The following is a 22067-nucleotide window of genomic DNA, read 5'->3' as shown; positions in this document are numbered from 1 at the left end:
CAAATTACTAGATATATCCCTAGCTTGGTCTTCCTACAGCATGCTGTTGGCTGATGGCTCAAGAATCATCCTCATCTGGCTTTCATACCACTGATCTATGTTCCTACATACATCCCACCCTGTGATGATCAATTTTATGTGTCAACTTGAGTAGGTAAGGGTACCCAGATATTTGGTCACACACAACCTAAATATGACTGTGAAGGTGTTTTTTTAGATGAGATTTACATTTAAATCAATAGACTTTAAGTAAAGCAGATTATCCTCCATCCTGTGGGTGGGTCTTACTCAGTCCCTTAAAGGCCTTATGAACAAAGACTAGAAGGAATTCTGCATCTGGACTGCCTTTGGACTCCAGACTGTAACATCAGCTCTTCTGTAGGTTCTCCAGTCTGCAAACTTTCCCTGTACTTGTTGGACTTACTTGGTCTAAGTAATCATATGAATTAATTTCTTAAAATCTCTCTCTGTCTCGCTCTCTCTCTCCACACACACACATACACATACACACCCTATTCGTTCTGTTTTTCTGGAATACACACTCCCATCTCTAGTTACTCTGGTCTACTGGTTCTGAGTCTATACTAGGCAGTAAGTCTTTGGGAGGTGGTTGTTCTAGCTTATGTATCTTCCTACAATATCAACTTCAATACACTGCCTGCCACACTTGGCACTTAAAGTATTTGTGAATACTTTTGCTCTCACTGTTTCTCTCATGAAAAAAGTCTTAGCTGATTCAAATCCTATTCATCCTGAGGGTTCAGTTGACCTTTCTTCTCCTCTTCGAAGACTTGTACTTCCACCTCGGCCATCCTGCTTTCTCACCCGGCTGATAGCGGGTCTTACGATGTCTGTTGTAGCCCCTGTGGAGTTAATGTTATTCAACTTCACAATTTAATTTGGCTTTGTTTCACTCAGGTATGTAAGTTTCCTCCCTCCAACTAAATTGTAAGCATCCTGCCAGTAGAGGCTGTGTTTTGCATTTATTTTATAGCCCATCTAGCAATTCTCTTTCATTAACACAGTTCAATGACTTGCTCTATGGCAAAGAATAGACTTTTTGGGTCATAATTTGAAAAAACCCTCCAACCTCCCAATTTTACTTTTGGGTAACCACTCTTCTCTGTATAAGTGTTGTTCCCTCCTGCACACTTCAAGAGTTGGAGTCCTTTGGCTCTTTCCCCATCTTCTTATCACATTTTCTCTGCCCCTCTATTTCTCTACATTCTGGAAGACATATAGCCCACATGTCTACCTCTTTTGCCCCACTGTAATTTAACAGGGATTGAGGCTGAAAGATAAAGAGATGAGATTATAATGGGGGAATTTTTACAGTTTTGTATGGAGTCTTAGTTAGGAGGGAGACTCAAGGTCCTAAAATTTATTCATCCATCCAACAGGTGAATCTCTTCTAGAATGAGGATAAGGCAGTAGGGGAAGGTGCTTTTGTTTGTTAGTGGTAGTACTGATGGGAGTTTGGGGGGAACTTCTGGATATACTCACCACATTTAACTCTTGTGGTCAGATTGAACTAATTCTGTTATCTTGTATTTTCTACACTTTCAGTCTAAGTGACTTGACCTTGTGGCAAGATACTTCATATGTGGTCCTGTGTCAGCTTCTTGTATCACATCTGGAGACACATCATGTCTAGTTGTCACTCTTTTAATGGTGTGATGATTGATCAATGAGTCTGTATAGAACAGTTTGAGTTTTGGAGACCTTAAGATCATATCTTTTTTCTTCAGATGTTCATAGATATGTTAGTAGTTACCCGAGGGTACCTACCCTCAAGGCAGAATAAAATCAAGGAATAATATAGTGATGTTATTTCAAAGTGTGTCTTCTGAGAGACCTGTCATTGTATCTTTTTCTATTGCTTTTCTAAGTCTCTCTGTTATCACTTCTGGTGTGTGTGTGTGTGTTTGTGATTGTGTGTTCACAGACACATGTGCTCTCATCTGTGTATTCTATTTTCTTTCCTATGTCTTGTTTCTTCCTAGAACCTGTCATAACATGGGATTATAAATATTTCTTGATGTGAATATAAAAAGATATGTTTTTAGTATAAAATTTGATTTATGTTCATTGCATTTAAATTTAAAATCAGAAGTTATTTTCTTTTGGAAACAGGCAAAATGAAGTTAGTTTACATATGTTGATTAATTTGGGGGAGGAGGGTGCTCCATGTTTCCACATCACCGAGTAAATCTATTTTCATCCTGTTAATATCTATGACAAGGGCTGAGAAGACTGCTAAGAGTTCTGGGAAAAACAGCAATTGACCATTTCCCTGGAGGTTACCATTCAGATGCTAGTTTTCTTATTTTAGAAAAAGCATCCAATGCTTCACAAGGCTGTGTGAGAACCAGGTTCCACAAGGTTCAGGGGGGCAGTGAATGAGGTCACATGTCAAATTAGAAGGTCTTAGAGATCCCAGTGAGGTACAGGGCAGATCATCGGTCATGGTCATGATGGACCCTCTTTGTGTGTTGCTGGCTGCACTGTTGGTGGCATCATTCCTTCCCAGCAAGAATAGTAGTGCATGAACTGACTGGCCTAGTGACGACTCTGAACCATATAAATACAGCCATTTCACTGCTATGTGGTCAAATGGCTACATATTAGGTTGTATTCTTACATAGTTCCTAAAATTAATTAGTCATTTCGTATGATGGATCAAAAAGTTATTTATATCAGTGACAAAAGTGCTCTGAAGAGAGAAAGAGCAACAAGCCCAAAGCATTGCCCCTTTGTGCTAAGTAAAGGTGGGCATGTGAAGGAGCCCAGCTGTCCTCTGGGACAACTAAGAAGGGGCTGAGTGCCTTACAGTTGTTGTTGAGCTGCATTCTCGAGATCCCTGGGGAAAGTTAAAGCCTGGGCAAGTGCCCACCATTTCCAAGGACTGACGGAAGCCCTCAGGCAGAGGGGTTCAGAACAGAACTCCACACTCAGTAATGGGAAGGGTAAGCAGCCCTCCATTTGAGCAGATTATAGACACCCTGCTCTGTGTACCACAGGGGACAGACAGCTAGAATGAGAAATATGAAAGTGTGAAAGGCAATTGAGGACAAATAAAAACACGATAAAGACAGAGTTATTATTTTATTAGCCTTAAGGTGCTTGGTTGAGAAAGATAGGAGTGATCAAATAAATGCAGCTTGCAGCTTACAGACTCCAAATTCTTCCAGCTTTAGTTTACTAAAGCAGTTGGTGGTTATTGGTTTGTTTGTTTGTTTGTTTGTTTGGGTTTTTAGAGAGAGAGAGACAGAGAGAGAGAGAGAGAGAGACAGAAAGAGCTAGCTCACTAGCAGGGGAAAGGAGCAAAGGGAGTGAAAATATCTTAAGAGGCTCCACACTCAGTGCAGAGCCTCACATGAGGCTCCATGGGGCTCCATTTGGGGTTCAGTCTCAGGGCCCTGAAATCATGACCTGAGCCAAAACCAAGAGTGGGAAGCTTAACCCCAGCTGAGCCACCCAGGTTTCCTTGGTATTGGTTTTTAAAGCAAGGTTTGAAAGTGCGTCTTTCTGACCTCCGTACCTCCTACAGGTGTGCACATGTGCTCGTGCGCGTGCGCGCGCGCACACACACATCTGTTTGTCCTCCTAGCTGGTTCTTAATCTAGGTGCTGTAAATGCAAAATGGTCTGGCACCAACTTGCAGGGATACTTATACAAAGCAACTTTTCTCAGGGAAGAGCAGGTGGGCAGGACCACCTCTGGCTCTATCCAGTAGCCCGTCATCAGAGACCAATTTCCTCTGGGCTTGGACCATTAGAGGCTGAGACTAGGTGGTGCAGGTACAGGTGGGTGCTGACTGTGGAGCCCCCCTGAAATGGGAATTAGCCTTGTCTGTCTTCTCATCCTGAGTTGCAATAGCTGACAATCAGTAGTTAGCCACATAGCAGGTGACAATTTTTGTGAAGAAAAATTAGTCTCCAGCTAAGGCAATCAGACAAGTCAAGGTGCCAGAGAAAAGTCAAGTTCTCATTTGGAAACCTTAGAAAAAGATTGGCTGAATGTGGGGGAAGAAGCTTTTTCAACAAGTGTTTCTTAATGGCAGTCATGAGGCATCTTACTCATGGGAATTTCTAACGTCATCAGATCTCTCTGCTGTAGAATACAGTTCTGAAACTCCACTACTGTCTTTTTTTGACAAAGTACTTTGGTCTAATTATTTCTACCTGAAGAATTACTGCCACATAGACCTTAATTTCCCCACTACTCAGTTGCTAACCATTTTGATTTTGACGAACTTTAATTTAGTTGTTCACTAGGATGTTCCCTGAAATTCCGTAGCTCTTTCATAGCTGCATGGGTTTTTTTGCCAAGTGATTTTTCTTCCTGACAGATAAATCTGCTTTTATTAGTGCTTTCCCCTGGTGTTACTGCAGCCTCTGCCATAAGCTGCATGGTAAGTGTCCTCTTCAAAGCCACCACTGCCCACATGGCTCACTGCTCCTATGATGAGAGCGACCCTTGCTCTTTCCCCTCACAAAAGGTGATATCAGTGTGGGGGCAGTGATGGAGGAGGCCTTGGCAGAGACCCAGGCTCTATGTCGAGAATTATAGCTCCCTCACTGATGGCGGTACCAAGATGCTGGACCCCCAACACAGGCTATCCCTGACCTGTGTGCCACATGGCCCAAAGCCAGACCCAGGCAAGGACCACTGAGTGCATCTCTGTAGCATTTTTTAATTCTTTTTTTTTTTAGTGGTATTTCACCAGTGCAAGGCTGATGGACCCAGCCCCGTCCCCCTCACAGTGTGTGTGTGTGTGTGTGTGTGTGTGTGTGATGTGGGGGACACCGAGGGCCTCCCACTTACTCTATACCTCTCTTTGCCATGCCAGACTAGAGTCAAGCTCAAGAGGGTCTTCTTTCCCCACTGACTCTGCCAAGCCTGGTCCTTTGGCTGGGGTTTCGCTGGATAGTAGGAATCTTGGTCACCTACATAGCTTTCTTTTTTTTTTTATTTTTTATTCAAGTATAATTAACATCCAGTGGTATATTCGTTTCAAGTGTTTAATATAGTGATTTAACAAATGTATACATTTTTCAGTGCTCATCATAAGTGTACTCCCTTCACCTATTTCATCCATCCCTCCATCCACCTCCCTGCTGGTAACCATCAGTTTGTTTCTGCATTTGGATCTTTTTTTTTGGGGGGGGGCTCCTTTTTTCTTTGTTCATTTGTTTTGTTCCTTAAATTCCACATATGAATGAGATCATATGGCATTTGTCTTTCTCTGACTTACTTCACTTTATATAATACAGCATTATACCCTTGAGGCCCATCCATGTGGTTGCAAATAGCAGGATCTCATTCTTTTTTATGGCTGGCATCTCCATAGCTTTGGGTATGAAGAGTGATGCTGTTGAGATGGCAAAGCCAAGGCTGCTGAGGATCTGGGGGCATCCCCACCAGGAGCTTTCAAGATTCCTGCTTTACTTAAATATCTACTTCCTCATAGGCTTGCTCAGTTTGTGTGACAATTATGGCAAATGCTAGATTGGAGAGTCATGAATTTCAACTTCACCCTCTGTAGAATGGCCAAGCAAATTAGCCTCCATGCAGGGGACACTTATTCTCTTCTTCTTTCCATTAACTCTTTATTATCTTTCCTAAGTCAGCTCAGGCATCATCCCTTCACTGAACTCCCACCCCTGCAAGTGAGAAGTAAGCATTCTCCCTTCTGCAAAAAAATGGCCTCGGGAACATTGTTTTGCATCTCCTTATTTCTGTGTAGGTCTTCTCTCCTAGATCATTGGCTGCTGGAGGTCAAAGCTCAAGTATTTTTCATTTTTCTGTCTCTGGCACCTAACCTGGGATCTAGGACACACATTATAAGTAATAGAGAAAGGCTTGTAAATAAAGCTAATCTAATTTACTTAATCAGGCCTTCTTGATAGCTTGGTATCATTTTGAAAAGAGACAAAACATTGAGGACTAACTCCATATGTAAAATGCCTTCTCCTATCTCATCACCCCCAACACACACATTTCACACACAATTTGACTGTGGGCACAGCAAAGGTACATTTTATGATTATGAGTAATGACACAATCAAACATGAGAATGGAGGCTTCCTGTGCAAATCGACAGTGTTACCTGTCAATGGAATGTCTGCTTGTAACTACCCCTCTGGAGTCGAAAGCCACCCTTCTACATACAAGTACTTGAGAGTATGTTCAGGATTCTCCTGATTCACTTTTAAAAAAAATTTTTGATTCCCTTAATAAAGTGGCTTCCTCATAAAATCTGGCTTTGTACTCCATGGAGATTAAAGAGACTTACTGAAAGTTAAAAACCAGCATTCCCTCCCTGTCTGACAATTATACAGATGATTGGCTTTTTCTCCAACTTGTTGCTGACTGGTGATATGGCATCACTGAGCTGGGCACAACAGAATCCAATAAAATGGCCTTATTAAAAGAAATCAAGCAGGATGACTGATGCCAACTGGATAAACTGCAATATTTGCATACCAGTGGGGAGCACACACGCTGACCTCTTAAATTGTTTCATGCACAATGATTTTAATTCAGGTTTGGTTTGATCTTTCAGATTCCTGCTCCCTTCATGGTTGAAAGGCTTTCCATATTCATCTGACAGTAATATGCATAATTTGTCAAAGCAGGAACTTGTCCTATTGCCTTCCACGGCCTGTAGTTTATGCTACATTCAGCTAAAAAAGTGTGAGAGTTCATCAGTGAACAGGGTAGTTGAGAAAACCCTTCGAGGAGGCAGTAGAGTTGATCAAAGCCTTTCGGGTAATCTCACGGGTTTGCTTCATGTATTCTTGATTCACAGAGATGGGAGAGACATTAGGAAACATAGATGGCAGTCACTCGCCTCTGGGCCATGCCAGAGAACACTGTGAGGTACACAGATACACATGCCACTCAAGAAAGGAGATCCCATCAACATTAATCAACTGCAATTTTAATAACCTTCCTTAATAGAAAGATCTTTCTTACATCTGACCAGCATTTTTCATATTGTAATTTCCTCTGCTGAGTTATTTTTTCACAGTGGAGATGAAAGAAATCATTCATCACCTTCTTTATTACATAACGAATGCATATTAGACTCTTCTAGCCACAACTAGGCATTGTTTTCCATTCTTTTCTCACTTCCAATGCACTGATCATCTTTATTATTGTCACAATCTCTGCCAAGTTCCACAGATCCACAAATATCAACTTTTGGAGCACATCATTTATGAGCACTCAGTAGCATGAGTAATGAGGTGGTGACTACTTAGTCCCAGAGTGTTATATAAGGTAAATGATTTTCCAAATTGGATTTGCTTTAAGAAGCCGACATTTATTTAAACATCTATCATGTGACAGGCACAGTGCTGATTTGTGTAGCTTGTGAGCTATGTTTCCTTTTGATCATTCTGCCAGAATAAAATTAATTCAACCTGGAGAGGCTGGAGGAGCCCGTGCAGGCTTCTCAGGGCTGGGGGTGAGGGGCTGTGGCAAAAAGGCAGCAGATGAGGACTTTCATGTATGTTTCCTACACAGGAAATTTACATAATTTCTTCTATAAACAATGGAATTGCAGAACATTGGGCTGAAAGAATAGGAAGGTCATCTGGACAAGTCTACAATATCAGGCATGGTGATAGCTTATCATTCAGAAAAGATCCCAGCTCTACCCCTTACTCCTAGTGGGACTTTGGGAAATTTGTTTAACCTCTATCTACCTCTATTTCCTTTTTTATGAAGTGGGACTGTTAACTAGTACATTGCATTATTTCCATGAGGATTAAGAGAAATAATCCATGCCAAGTGCTTAGCACATGATAGCTATTATTTTATACTAAACATGGATAGATGTTTGTTTCTTAGAGTTTTCAAGGAATGGAGTCACTGTATCTATTTTCTTGCTTTCTAGTATTTTATCAATCAGGTGACCACGATTCCTTCCTTATACTCAATTACAATCTGTCCAGGTTAAGATGTTTTTTGTTGTAGTTGTTGACTTGCTTCCATGTCCTCTAGGAACAGTTAGTCAAATATTGGAGTACTAGACACAATCATAGGTAATTTTACATATACCGTACATACCTTATCCCATTTAATCCACTTCCCTTCTCTGCCTGTGAAACCATAATACAGGTGGGAGAACTAAGTCTCAGAGGCATCAAGGAAGGACCCTGAGATCACACACAAAGATCCTGAATTCTAACCTAATCCTTCTCCACTTTTCTCTCTGTTATGTGGCCTCCAAGTTACATATCTAATTTCTCTTCTATAGATTACATTATCCTTTTTTTTTCCAATTTGGCAATCAACCTTTGATAAGAAAAATAAAAAAAAGTTTTAGAAACATAAACCATGTTATCTATTTCAAATTATTTTTGGAATGAGTAATAATAATGATGATGTTGGGTTACATGTAAAAGGTGTGTTTTAAATATGAGTGGAAAATTAAACCAATGATTAGTAGTAGCAGGTCCAAATTATCTCAGGTTTGGTTAGTTTTGACCAAGTTAGAAGGATTAATATTTTCCATCTCATCACACCTTTACTTACAGGTTAACAGGCTTTAACTCAACATGATCCTGGTAGTAGGATTGTGCATCAAGTCCACCTATGAAGTCAACTGAAAATATAACATAGCCTGATGTGAATAAATGTGTAAATAAAAACACACATAGTACTTGGTGTTTGAAATAGAACACATAAAAATAATATTAACAAAAAAAGCTGTCTACCACAAATGGAAAAAATGTATACTTAATATAAAAGACTGCTAAAAGTATTATCAATGGTCAAAAAACAGGGAAATTTTAAGAAACACATAAAGAACTTGGGATCCTAAAGACTGAAAAATCAAAGTTGTTATTGACTTTGTGAAAAATGAAGTAACATCAAATAATGTTAGATTTTAAATAATATGTTTGTCCTTAGGCATACGGATATGCTCTTTCCCCCTATATATCAGAAGATATACCTTTTCATCTTGTTGCCAGAATCCAATTTTTTTCTTAAGAATATTTATGGCATCATTAGAAAGACCTTTAAGAAGTCATATAATCTATGCCCATGCCTTTTGTCCTCAAGCCATCCTTGACGAATAGGCATTTGCTTTTTGCAAAGAAGGTTTCATCTCTTCTCTGGTAGCATGGTACTGGTTTCACAGTCCGTATAGAATCACTATGCTTGGTGACATTCATTCTAATTTCTTTCTGTTTTCATCATACCTTCTGTCTTTCCTTTATCATAATGCCCGTGGCTAATCTTAGTTCATGTCTCTTTTTTTTTTTTTGGTAGTCTATTAAAACTATTAATTATTTTGTAACAAAGTTTGGTTATATTACAGCACTATAACATTAACAGGTACATAGGCATGTAGGGATACTGAACTTTCAGTGAGTCTGTGTTTGTGTACACAAGATGCCAATATTGTATCATATCCCCAGCTCAAGGCAGGAATGTCAGTGACTTGTGATTTAGTGAGGGATGACTTAGCCTAGAAATTGTATTAAAGCCTAGACCTACTCTAGGTCTAGCCACTCTGACCTGCTGTATCCTTTTACCTCGATTGAAGAAGCTAAGGTAAGGCCGGATAAATCAAAGCTTCACCAGATCACTGTGTAGACACAACAAGCAGGTGTCAGGGATCATTTCCAGGCAATCCCCTTGGAGACTAGATGAATCTGAAGCCTATCGTTTTCTTGCCAGGTCACATAAGTTACCTGGACACTATATTAAGGAGAGAAACAGTGAAAGAGGAGCCAATATGAGCCACTGAAAAGACTCCCAGAAAGAATAAGCAGTGCATAGGGACCATTTAAATGGTTGGATAGGACAAAAATTTTATCAGATTAGATATATTTTTAAAAGATTTTATGTATTTATTCATGAGAGACACAGAGAGAGAAAGAGAGGCAGAGACACAGGCAGAGGGAGAAGCAGGCTCCATGCAGGGAGCTCGACGTGGGACTCAATCCCAGGTCTCCAGGACCCCACCTCAGGCTGCAGGCGGCGCTAAGCCACTGCGCCACCGGGGCCGCCCTCAGATTAGATATTTAATCAAACATCCACTCCATCTTGCTGACCAATGGGTGGGAAATTAGAAAAATCAAACTGATTAAAAGTTGAATGGGCGGGGGATCTCTGTGGCTCAGTGGTTTAGCGCCTGCCTTCGGCAGGGCGTGATCCTGGAGTCTCAGGATTGAGTCCCCACATCAGGCTGCCTGCATGGAGCCTGCTTCTCCCTCTGCCTGTGTCTCTGCCTCTCTCTCTCTCTGTGTGTGACTATCATTAAAAAAAAAAAAAAAAAAAAAAAAATATATATATATATATATATATATATGCATTTGTGAATAAAATGATTCCATTGAAATTATATTCAAAGTAAAATTTTTTTTATAAAAATAAAGATGGCATATATTTGTATACTTTATATTTTTTTCCAAAGATTTATTTACTTATTTTTAAGAGAGAGAGAGAGAGAGAGAGAGAAACTAGGGGAGGGGCAGAGGGAGAGGAAAAGAATCTCAAGTACTCCCTGCTGAGCATAGAGCTGGAGGCAGGACTTGATCCCAGGACCCTGAGATCATGACCTGAGCCAAAACCAAGAGTTGGATGCTTAATCAACTGAGCCACCTGGATGTCCCTTATATCTGTATGCTTTAAAGCAAAACAAGAAGACAACTTTTTATGTTGATCATTTGAACATTAAAATGTAACATTAATACAGTCATCATTTTTGGGATAAATTCATGTACTAGAGTGAATCTGCTCCTTAGCTATCTCTGTAATACATCAGATCACCGGAATATACATATAACATATATTTTTTTCTATATGGTTTTATTATTTTCATGAATTTATTTATAATCTTATTCAAATTTTTTGTGGTTAGTAAAGTTGAAATTGTTGATTGACTCTGTAAATGATACTATTTTTAACTATGGAAATATTCTCCATATAAGGCACGAGTGATCTCTATGTGAGTTTGCTAAAGAGTGGATATGGGTAGAGTTACTCAGCCCAAATACTTTCCCAGGTAATGTTATTTTACCTCTATTTAGTGCATCTTTGCCCAAAATTTTATAATACAAGAAATTATAAATTGTATGTATTTATGACTTTTTAAAATATGAATGTTGCAAAATTCTTAGGCCTTCTCACACTTCAGCTTCTTTTCATTCTGGTGCAGAATATAAATTCATCCAATTAAAAATAGGAGGTCTGTCAAAAGAATCTTCTCAAGTTGAGATATTTCAAGAGGAAATTATAAAATTGAAAAATTAAATCTTATATAACATTTGAGCTTTCATGATTTAATTTGCCCGGTTCTCTTCCTTTGGTGAGCATAAATTTCAATGTTCTCCTTTTTATAACCTCTCAATTACTGCCATTTACTAAAAGCTTCAGAGGATGATTTTTGGGGTGCTTCATTTGTTGAATGATTCAATTTAAATCTTTCAACTGACCTTGAATGCAATGCCACTGAAATGTAGAAGATTCATTTATAAAAATGCTTGCAACTATTGTAGGGAAATTAGATTGATCTATAAAGTACTTCTTTAAAGGCTGAAATGTTCTTAATTCTGATGGATGAAGAGAAGCAAAGATAGAAAATGTATTCCGCTTTCCTGAAGTTCTTTTAGTTTGTTTTCAATATCAAACTCATTACCAAAATGTTTTCAGGTAAATGCAAATCAAAATCACAATGGCATACTACGTTATACCCACTAAGAGAGCTAGAACAAAAATGTCAGATAATAGCAAATGTTGGCGAGGATGTAGACAGATTAGAACCTCCCTACAACAGCTGGTCAGAATGTAAAATGGTGCAGCCACTTTGGAAAACAGTTCCTAAAATGGCTAAACAGAGTTACCATATAACCCAGAAATTCCACTCCTAAGTACATACCCAAGATAAATGAAAACATATGTCCTCACAAAAATTTGTACATAGAAATTTATAACAGCATTCATAATAGTGAAAAAATAGTGAAAAAATTCTCATTTACTTACCCTAATGTGTGTACATGGAAACATATGTAATATATATATAGTTATATACATATATATGTTACGCTATTATATATGTTTATATATACATATACGTCTGAAAACTAGAGTTCCTATTTTCATTGCTGCATTCACTGCAGCTTCATTGGGAGGCAACTATACCTCTGGGTGCCCTCTACTGACCATGCCTGGCAGCTGTGGGCTGGTGCCCTGTGTCCAGCATCCAGCACTTGCCCACCTCCATCTGGCATTGAGAGGAGGTGGCCATCTCTGCTACTCCTGTCCAAGCACCTACTTTTTAAATCACTGACTGATCTACATGCAGTCCTTAAAGATTTGGGGAGAAGATGGAGGTGGTGTTGGTTTTCTTATACATGCAAGCATGTGTCATAAGGAGAATTCTATTCATTGCGCTTGTTTCCCACACATCTTGAGGAGACTATGGCAGAAGCTTGATCTACTTGATCCTAATACAATTATCTTTTTTCTAATACAATTATTAATGGTAATATTGCATTCAATTCAAATATTGCATATTTGAAAACCAAAAAAATGTAGGACAGAGCTTAAGTGGGACAGGATGCCAAAAGAACATGTGTAAACAAAGACTGTTTCAACCAAACTAAGACACATGGTCATCCCAGTGGATGGCATGACAAATGAGCTACATTTTTTCTGTGTATCAGAATTCTAGTGCAAGGTAAATGTTTCATATTTTTAAAATCAAAAATTACATATTGGTAAAACTTAAATTATCAAGCATCCAGAACTCAAGTAGACTCCAAAAAAAGTAACTATTAAGGAAGAATCAGGGGGAGGAGCAAGATGGCGGAAGAGTAGGGTCCCCAAATCACCTGTCTCCACCAAACTACCTAGAAAACCTTCAAATTATCCTGAAAATCTATGAATTCGGCCTGAGATTTAAAGAGAGACCAGCTGGAATGCTACAGTGAGAAGAGTTCGCGCTTCTATCAAGGGAGGAAGACGGGGAAAAACAAATAAAGAAACAAAGGCCTCCAAGGGGGAGGGGCCCGCGAGGAGCCGGGCTGAGGCCGGGGCGAGTGTCCCCAGGACAGGAGAGCCCCGTCCCGGAGGAGCAGGAGCTGCACCGACCTTCCCGGGGGAAAGGGGCTCGCAGGGAGGTGGAGCAGGACCCAGGAGGGCGGGGATGCCCTCGGGCTCCCGGGGACACTAACAGACACCTGCGCCCCGGGAGAGTGCGCCGAGCTCCCTAAGGGCTGCAGCGCGCACGGGGGACCCGGAGCAGCTCGGGGGGCTCGGGGGCGGCTCCGCGGAGGGGGCTGCGGGGCGGGAGCAGCTCGGAGGGGCTCGGGCAGAGGAAGAGGCTCCGTGCGGAGGGGGCTGCGCGGCCCGGGAGCGCGAATCCACCAGCGCAGGCTCCGGAGCACAGGGCGCCGGGACACAGCCCAGGATCCGGCCTCCCCCGGGACAGGCAGAGGCCGGGAGGGCCCAGGACAGCGAGGACGCTCCTGCCCCAGCTGAGCAGATCAGCGGCCCCGCCCCGGAGCCTCCAGGCCCTGCAGACGGAGTTCCTGCCGGAGCTGAATCCAGGTTTCCAGAGCTGCCCCGCCACTGGGGCTGTTCCTCCTGCAGCCTCAGGGGGTAAACAACCCCCCTGAGCCCTGCACCAGGCAGGGGCACAGCAGCTCCCCCAACTGCTAACACCTGAAAATCAGCACAGCAGGGCCCTCCCCCAGAACACCAGCTAGACGGACAACTTCCAGGAGAAGCCAAGGGACTTAAAGTACACAGAATCAGAAGATACTCCCCGGTGGTTCTTTTTTTTTTTTGTTTTTTTTTTGTTTGTTTTTGTTTTTTTGTTTTTTTGTTTTGTTTTGTTTTGCTTTTTGATTTGTTTCCTTCCCCCACCCCCCCTTTTTTTTCTCCTTTCTTTTTCTTTCTCTTTTTCTTCTTTTTTTTTTCTTTTCTTTCTTTTTTTTTTCTCTTCCCTTTTTTTTCTCTTTCTCTTTTCTTTCCTTCTTTCTCTCCTCTCTTTTTCTCTTTTTCCCAATACAACTTGCTTTTGGCCACTCTGCACTGAGCAAAATGACTAGAAGGAAAACCTCACCTCAAAAGAAAGAATCAGAAACAGTCCTCTCTCCCACAGAGTTACAAAATCTGGATTACAATTCAATGTCAGAAAGCCAATTCAGAAGCACTATTATACAGCTACTGGTGGCTCTAGAAAAAAGTATAAAGGACTCAAGAGACTTCATGACTGCAGAATTTAGAGCTAATCAGGCAGAAATTAAAAATCAATTGAATGAGATGCAATCCAAACTAGAAGTCCTAACGACGAGGGTTAACGAGGTGGAAGAACGAGTGAGTGACATAGAAGACAAGTTGATAGCAAAGAGGGAAACTGAGGAAAAAAGAGACAAACAATTAAAAGACCATGAAGATAGATTAAGGGAAATAAACGACAGCCTGAGAAAGAAAAACCTACGTTTAATTGGGGTTCCCAAAGGCGCCGAAAGGGACAGAGGGCCAGAATATGTATTTGAACAAATTCTAGCTGAAAACTTTCCTAATCTGGGAGGGGAAACAGGCATTCAGATCCAGGAAATAGAGAGATCCCCCCCTAAAATCAATAAAAACCGTTAAACACCTCGACATTTAATTGTGAAGCTTGGAAATTCCAAAGATAAGGAGAAGATCCTTAAAGCAGCAAGAGACAAGAAATCCCTGACTTTTATGGGGAGGAGTATTAGGGTAACAGCAGACCTCTCCACAGAGACCTGGCAGGCCAGAAAGGGCTGGCAGGATATATTCAGGGTCCTAAAGGAGAAGAACATGCAACCAAGAATACTTTATCCAGCAAGGCTCTCATTCAAAATGGAAGGAGAGATAAAGAGCTTCCAAGACAGGCAGCAACTAAAAGAATATGTGACCTCCAAACCAGCTCTGCAAGAAATTTTAAGGGGGCCTCTTAAAATTCCCCTTTAAGAAGAAGTTCAGTGGAACATTCCACAAAAACAAAGACTGAATAGATATCATGATGACACTAAACTCATATCTCTCAATAGTAACTCTGAATGTGAACGGGCTTAATGACCCCATCAAAAGGCGCAGGGTTTCAGACTGGATAAAAAAGCAGGACCCATCTATTTGCTGTCTACAAGAGACTCATTTTAGACAGAAGGACACCTAGGCCTGAAAATAAAAGGTTGGAGAACCATTTACCATTCGAATGGGCCTCAAAAGAAAGCAGGGGTAGCCATCCTTATATCAGATAAACTAAAATTTACCCCAAAGACTGTAGTGAGAGATGAAGAGGGACACTATATCATACATAAAGGATCTATTCAACAAGAGGACTTAACAATCCTCAATATATATGCTCCGAATGTGGGAGCTGCCAAATATATAAATCAATTATTAACCAAAGTGAAGAAATACTTAGATAATAATACACTTATACTTGGTGACTTCAATCTAGCTCTTTCTATACTCGATAGGTCTTCTAAGCACAACATCTCCAAAGAAATGAGAGCTTTAAATGATACACTGGACCAGATGGATTTCACAGATATCTACAGAACTTTACATCCAAACTCAACTGAATACACATTCTTCTCAAGCGCACATGGAACTTTCTCCAGAATAGACCACATATTGGGACACAAATCGGGTCTGAACCAATACCAAAAGATTGGGATTGTCCCCTGCATATTCTCGGACCATAATGCCTTGAAATTAGAACTAAATCACAACAAGAAGTTTGGAAGGACCTCAAACATGTGGAGGTTAAGGACCATCCTGCTAAAAGATAAAAGGGTCAACCAGGAAATTAAGGAAGAATTAAAAAGATTCATGGAAACTAATGAGAATGAAGATACAACCGTTCAAAATCTTTGGGATGCAGCAAAAGCAGTCCTAAGGGGGAAATACATCGCAATACAAGCATCCATTCAAAAACTGGAAAGAACTCAAATACAAAAGCTAACCTTACACATAAAGGAGCTAGAGAAAAAACAGCAAATAGATCCTACACCCAAGAGAAGAAGGGAGTTAATAAAGATTCGAGCAGAACTCAACGAAATCGAGACCAGAAGAACTGTGGAACAGATCAACAGAACCAGGAGTTGGTTCTTTGAAAGAATTAATAAGATAGATAAACCATTAGCCAGCCTTATTAAAAAGAAGAGAGAGAAGACTCAAATTAATAAAATCATGAATGAGAAAGGAGAGATCACTACCAACACCAAGGAAATACAAACGATTTTAAAAACATATTATGAACAGCTATACGCCAATAAATTAGGCAATCTAGAAGAAATGGACGCATTCCTGGAAAGCCACAAACTACCAAAACTGGAACAGGAAGAAATAGAAAACCTGAACAGGCCAATAACCAGGGAGGAAATTGAAGCAGTCATCAAAAACCTCCCAAGACACAAGAGTCCAGGGCCAGATGGCTTCCCAGGGGAATTTTATCAAACGTTTAAAGAAGAAATCATACCTATTCTCCTAAAGCTGTTTGGAAAGATAGAAAGAGATGGAGTACTTCCAAATTCGTTCTATGAAGCCAGCATCACCTTAATTCCAAAGCCAGACAAAGACCCCACCAAAAAGGAGAATTACAGACCAATATCCCTGATGAACATGGATGCAAAAATTCTCAACAAGATACTGGCCAATAGGATCCAACAGTACATTAAGAAAATTATCCACCATGACCAAGTAGGATTTATCCCTGGGACACAAGGCTGGTTCAACACCCGTAAAACAATCAATGTGATTCATCATATCAGCAAGAGAAAAACCAAGAACCATATGATCCTCTCATTGGATGCAGAGAAAGCATTTGACAAAATACAGCATCCATTCCTGATCAAAACTCTTCAGAGTGTAGGGATAGAGGGAACATTCCTCGACATCTTAAAAGCCATCTATGAAAAGCCCACAGCAAATATCATTCTCAATGGGGAAGCACTAGGAGCCTTTCCCCTAAGATCAGGAACAAGACAGGGATGTCCACTCTCACCACTGCTGTTCAACATAGTACTGGAAGTCCTAGCCTCAGCAATCAGACAACAAAAAGACATTAAAGGCATTCAAATTGGCAAAGAAGAAGTCAAACTCTCCCTCTTCGCTGATGACATGATACTCTACATAGAAAACCCAAAAGTCTCCACCCCAAGATTGCTAGAACTCATACAGCAATTCGGTAGCGTGGCAGGATACAAAATCAATGCCCAGAAGTCAGTGGCATTTCTATACACTAACAATGAGACTGAAGAAAGAGAAACTAAGGAGTCAGTCCCATTTACAATTGCACCCAAAAGCATAAGATACCTAGGAATAAACCTAACCAAAGAGGTAAAGGATCTATACCCTAAAAACTACAGAACACTTCTGAAAGAAATTGAGGAAGACACAAAGAGATGGAAAAATATTCCATGCTCATGGATTGGCAGAATTAATATTGTGAAAATGTCAATGTTACCCAGGGCAATTTACACGTTTAATGCAATCCCTATCAAAATACCATGGACTTTCTTCAGAGAGTTAGAACAAATTATTTTAAGATTTGTGTGGAATCAGAAAAGACCCCGAATAGCCAGGGGAATTTTAAAAAAGAAAACCATATCTGGGGGCATCACAATGCCAGATTTCAAGTTGTACTACAAAGCTGTGGTCATCAAGACAGTGTGGTACTGGCACAAAAACAGACACATAGATCAGTGGAACAGAATAGAGAATCCAGAAGTGGACCCTGAACTTTATGGGCAACTAATATTCGATAAAGGAGGAAAGACTATCCATTGGAAGAAAGTCTCTTCAATAAATGGTGCTGGGAAAATTGGACATCCACATGCAGAAGAATGAAACTAGACCACTCTCTTTCACCATACACAAAGATAAACTCAAAATGGATGAAAGATCTAAATGTGAGACAAGATTCCATCAAAATCCTAGAGAAGAACACAGGCAACACCCTTTTTGAACTCGGCCATAGTAACTTCTTGCAAGATACATCCACGAAGGCAAAAGAAACAAAAGCAAAAATGAACTATTGGGACTTCATCAAGATAAGAAGCTTTTGCACAGCAAAGGATACAGTCAACAAAACTCAAAGACAACCTACAGAATGGGAGAAGATATTTGCAAATGACATATCAGATAAAGGGCTAGTTTCCAAGATCTATAAAGAACGTATTAAACTCAACACCAAAGAAACAAACAATCCAATCATGAAATGGGCAAAAGACATGAAGAGAAATCTCACAGAGGAAGACATAGACATGGCCAACATGCATATGAGAAAATGTTCTGCATCACTTGCCATCAGGGAAATACAAATCAAAACTACAATGAGATACCACCTCACACCAGTGAGAATGGGGAAAATTAACAAGGCAGGAAACAACAAATGTTGGAGAGGATGCGGAGAAAAGGGAACCCTCTTACACTGTTGGTGGGAATGTGAACTGGTGCAGCCACTCTGGAAAACTGTGTGGAGGTTCCTCAAACAGTTAAAAATAGACCTGCCCTACGACCCAGCAATTGCACTGTTGGGGATTTACCCCAAAGATACAAATGCAATGAAACGCCGGGACACCTGCACCCCGATGTTTATAGCAGCAATGGCCACGATAGCCAAACTGTGGAAGGAGCCTCGGTGTCCAACGAAAGATGAATGGATAAAGAAGATGTGGTTTATGTATACAATGGAATATTACTCAGCTATTAGAAATGACAAATACCCACCATTTGCTTCAACGTGGATGGAACTGGAGGGTATTATGCTGAGTGAAGTAAGTCAGTCGGAGAAGGACAAACATTATATGTTCTCATTCATTTGGGGAATATAAATAATAGTGAAAGGGAATATAAGGGAAGGGAGAAGAAATGTGTGGGAAATATCAGAAAGGGAGACAGAACGTAAAGACTGCTAACTCTGGGAAATGAACTAGGGGTGGTAAAAGGGGAGGAGGGCGGGGGGTGGGAGTGAATGGGTGACGGGCACTGGGTGTTATTCTGTATGTTAGTAAATTGAACACCAATAAAAAATAAATTAAAAAAAAAAAGGAAGAATCACTGAAAACTAAGTAATTAAAAAAAAGGTACGTTCAGAAACTAAAAACATCAAGAATCCTTTATGGTTGGAATGCAATGTGGCTTTTTGGCAACAGAAGCCTGTAAGTCCACGAGATGATGATGTTCCTATATAAAAATGAGTTTTTTATCTATATACCAACACTTGCCATTTATCAGAATGGAACAAGAGTTCAAGTAAAAGAGTGAAATTGGAGCATAAATGGAGGGTAAGTGTACAGATCCTGAAGGCTTTTTTTTTTTTTTTTTTTTTTAAATGATGTCAAATGCTTTTAAAAAAGGTAGAGGGCAGCCCGGGTGGCTCAGCGGTTTAGTGCTGCCTTCAGCCCAGGGCCTGATCCTGGAGACTTGGGATCGAGTTCCACGTCAGGCTCCCTGCATGGAGCCTGCTTCTCCCTCTGCCTGTGTCTCTGCCTCTCTCTCTCTCTCTCTCTGTGTCTCTCATGAATAAATAAATAAAATCTTTAAAAAAATAAAATAAAAATAAAAAAGGAAGAAAAAAAATTTTTAAAGATTATTTTATTGGAGAGAGCAGAGAGACAGAGAGAACGAGAGACAGCAAGAGCAGGGAGGAGAAGGAGAAGAAGGCTCCATCCCAGGACTCCGGGATCACACCCTGAGCTGAAGGCAGACACTCAACCCAACCGCTGAGCCAGGTGTCCCCAGTACAGTAAAATGTTGCTTTAAACCTAGAGTAGCTTTGTGATTCCTTCATATCAGGGGGAATCCTCCTCAGGGGTATGGAATGGCTAAAGTAACCCTAAAGATATTTGGTTACAACTAGCAATTTCCTCTAAGAAGTTGCTTGGCTGTGCCTTAGAAGTTGGCACAGGAAATACATTTGAAAGGACTGCAAACAATGGGGTTTCCTGGCTGCAGGCTCTCCCTGTGCGATCTTTTAGAGTAACACCTCGGTTTCCGATGAGAACGAGAATGGGGAAGAGAGCAGGGCTCTGCATAACAGGTTCTTCTGGACAGTTGCTGCCAACTCTTAATTGCACTGCTTTTTTTGTTCTCCATTTTAAGACTTGTATACAGAGTACACAGAATTCAACATAACTGTTCTTCAGGTCACCCAGCAAGCTGTTCCCCCAACACCCACCCCTTTGCCTCCCCGTGCTTCCTTCTTTCCCACCTCTTCCATCTACTCTGCTGTCAAAGATCCCCATATGGAGTTCTCCCTGTAATAACTACAGATTTCATGGAGGTTTCCTTTCCAATCCTCTTGTTCTAATACCTCTGAAAACTTGTCTGTGACTTTTTTGATTCCTTCTCATGTTTTGTTGAAATTCATCATCTCATTTCCATTGGAAAAATTCCTTAATTCAACATCTTCTTAATCTGTCTCATGAAAATGAATTTTAGAATGCACAGTTGCCTTACTTTCTTAATCATATAATATGTCTCCTTTATGGAAAACTTAAAAGCTGAAGGTCCTCCTTCCTATGGATTTGTTTTCAAGTCTTTTGTTAAGTCATCATTAAAATTGTTTTTTCCTTTTTTGGGGCACCCGGGTGGCTCAGTCAGTTAGGCATCTGCCTTTAGCCTGGGTCTTCATCCCAGGGTCCTGGGATACAGCCCCACATCCAGCTCCTTGCTCAGCTGGGAGTCTGCTTCTCCCTCTCTGGCTACTCCTCCCCCTGCTCATACTCTCTCTCAAAATAAAATAAAATAAAATAAAATAAAATAAAATAAAATAAAATAATAAAATAAAATAAAATAAAATAAAATAAATAAAATAAAAAAATAAAATAAAATAAAATAAAATAAAATAATAAAATAAAATAATAAAATATAAAATAAAATATAAAATAAAATAAAATAAAATAAAATAAAAAAAAATCTTTTTTTAAAAAAATTCTTCCTTGGGCACCTGAGTGGCTCAGCTGGTTAAAACATCTGCCTTTGGCTCAGGTTATGATCCTGGGGTCCTGGGATGGAGCCCATGTAAGGCTCCCTGCTGAGTGGGAAGCCTGCTTCTCCTACTCCTCCCTGCCGACACAGGGAGCCTGTTTGACTCTCTGCCTATGTCTCTGCCTCTCTCTGTGTCTCTCATGAATAAATAAATAAAATCTTAAAAAAAAAGCAACATCTTACTGTACAAATCTGCAGTTGTTTTCCACTTATAAAAGATACACAACCAACTGCAACTTTTCTGTTTGGCTACAGGCAACTTTTTGTCATAAACTATAAACTAAGTTTCCAAAAGATAAGTCAGTGCTACTGATTCAGTTCCTTACTCACACATTGCAAACCTGATTGACTTTATACACCTAAAGCAGCAATGACATTTGTATAAATATAAACCCGAGGCAATGCCATTCCCAGTGAGAGCTCAAGCTGTCATCTCTGCCCCAGGCTTAGCTATATTCACCAAATAATTACCAGAATATAGGTGTTTTGTTTCTCATCCAGCTACACTGCACACCACCTTGTCACTGAATTAAGAAACTCCCATGCCCTGGAACATTGCCTTTAGCTCAGAGCAATGAAAAGACCCAGGAAGATGAAGACCAATTAATATATTTATTCAGAACTTACTTCCTGGTCTATCATTGTTTCTGCTATTCAGGTATGAGATCGTTTTAATAAACATTGATGGTACAAGTTGCCAGGAATAATGTCTTAAGAAAGCATTGCTCACTCCCTAAAGAACTCAAATATTGTTGCAACATTTGACTGTGGTTTACTTGTTCTGTGATACGAATTCATAAGAGAAAAGCCAGGGTAGAGGCTTGCCACCAACTGAGTTCATGTAGATAGGATTTTGCAGCACCCCGCGGATAATGAGGGCTTTTAGGAAAGACCAGTTATTTCAGAGGTAGCTGACAACTAAACTCCGCCTGTGCATAAGGGAAAGAGCTATTTTGCAGCATCCCTGATCTGCTGTCTTCTCCCGCGTGAAGAACCTGAGTTTTCCGAGCACATGCTGTGCTGTGCCAAATTGTAGGCCATGGTCTGGCTGGGCAAAGCGCCACGAT

General features: G+C 40.4%; 1 protein-coding gene across 3 annotated transcripts in view; it reads right to left on the bottom strand.

Moving 5' to 3' along the window:
• The window catches only part of NKAIN3 (sodium/potassium transporting ATPase interacting 3), a 612786-nt gene that overhangs the window by 12158 nt on the left and 578561 nt on the right, over positions 1–22067 (bottom strand). For 2 of the 3 annotated variants that reach the window (XR_003147623.3, XM_025477827.3), the window contains exon 6: positions 8548–8617. The exons of the other annotated variant lie outside the window; for it this stretch is intronic. Coding sequence is in view for 1 of the 2 variants with exons in the window: in XM_025477827.3 (XP_025333612.1) it covers positions 8548–8617 (70 nt within the window). In the remaining variant the exon portion in view is untranslated. The remainder of the gene's footprint in view (positions 1–8547; positions 8618–22067) is intronic. 3 annotated transcript variants of the gene reach the window in all.

This window comes from Canis lupus, chromosome 29 (assembly GCF_003254725.2).
Source record: "Canis lupus dingo isolate Sandy chromosome 29, ASM325472v2, whole genome shotgun sequence".
Taxonomy (NCBI): domain Eukaryota; kingdom Metazoa; phylum Chordata; class Mammalia; order Carnivora; family Canidae; genus Canis; species Canis lupus.
The sequence above is the reverse complement of the archived record's forward strand: the minus strand, read 5'-3'. Positions and strand labels throughout refer to the sequence as shown.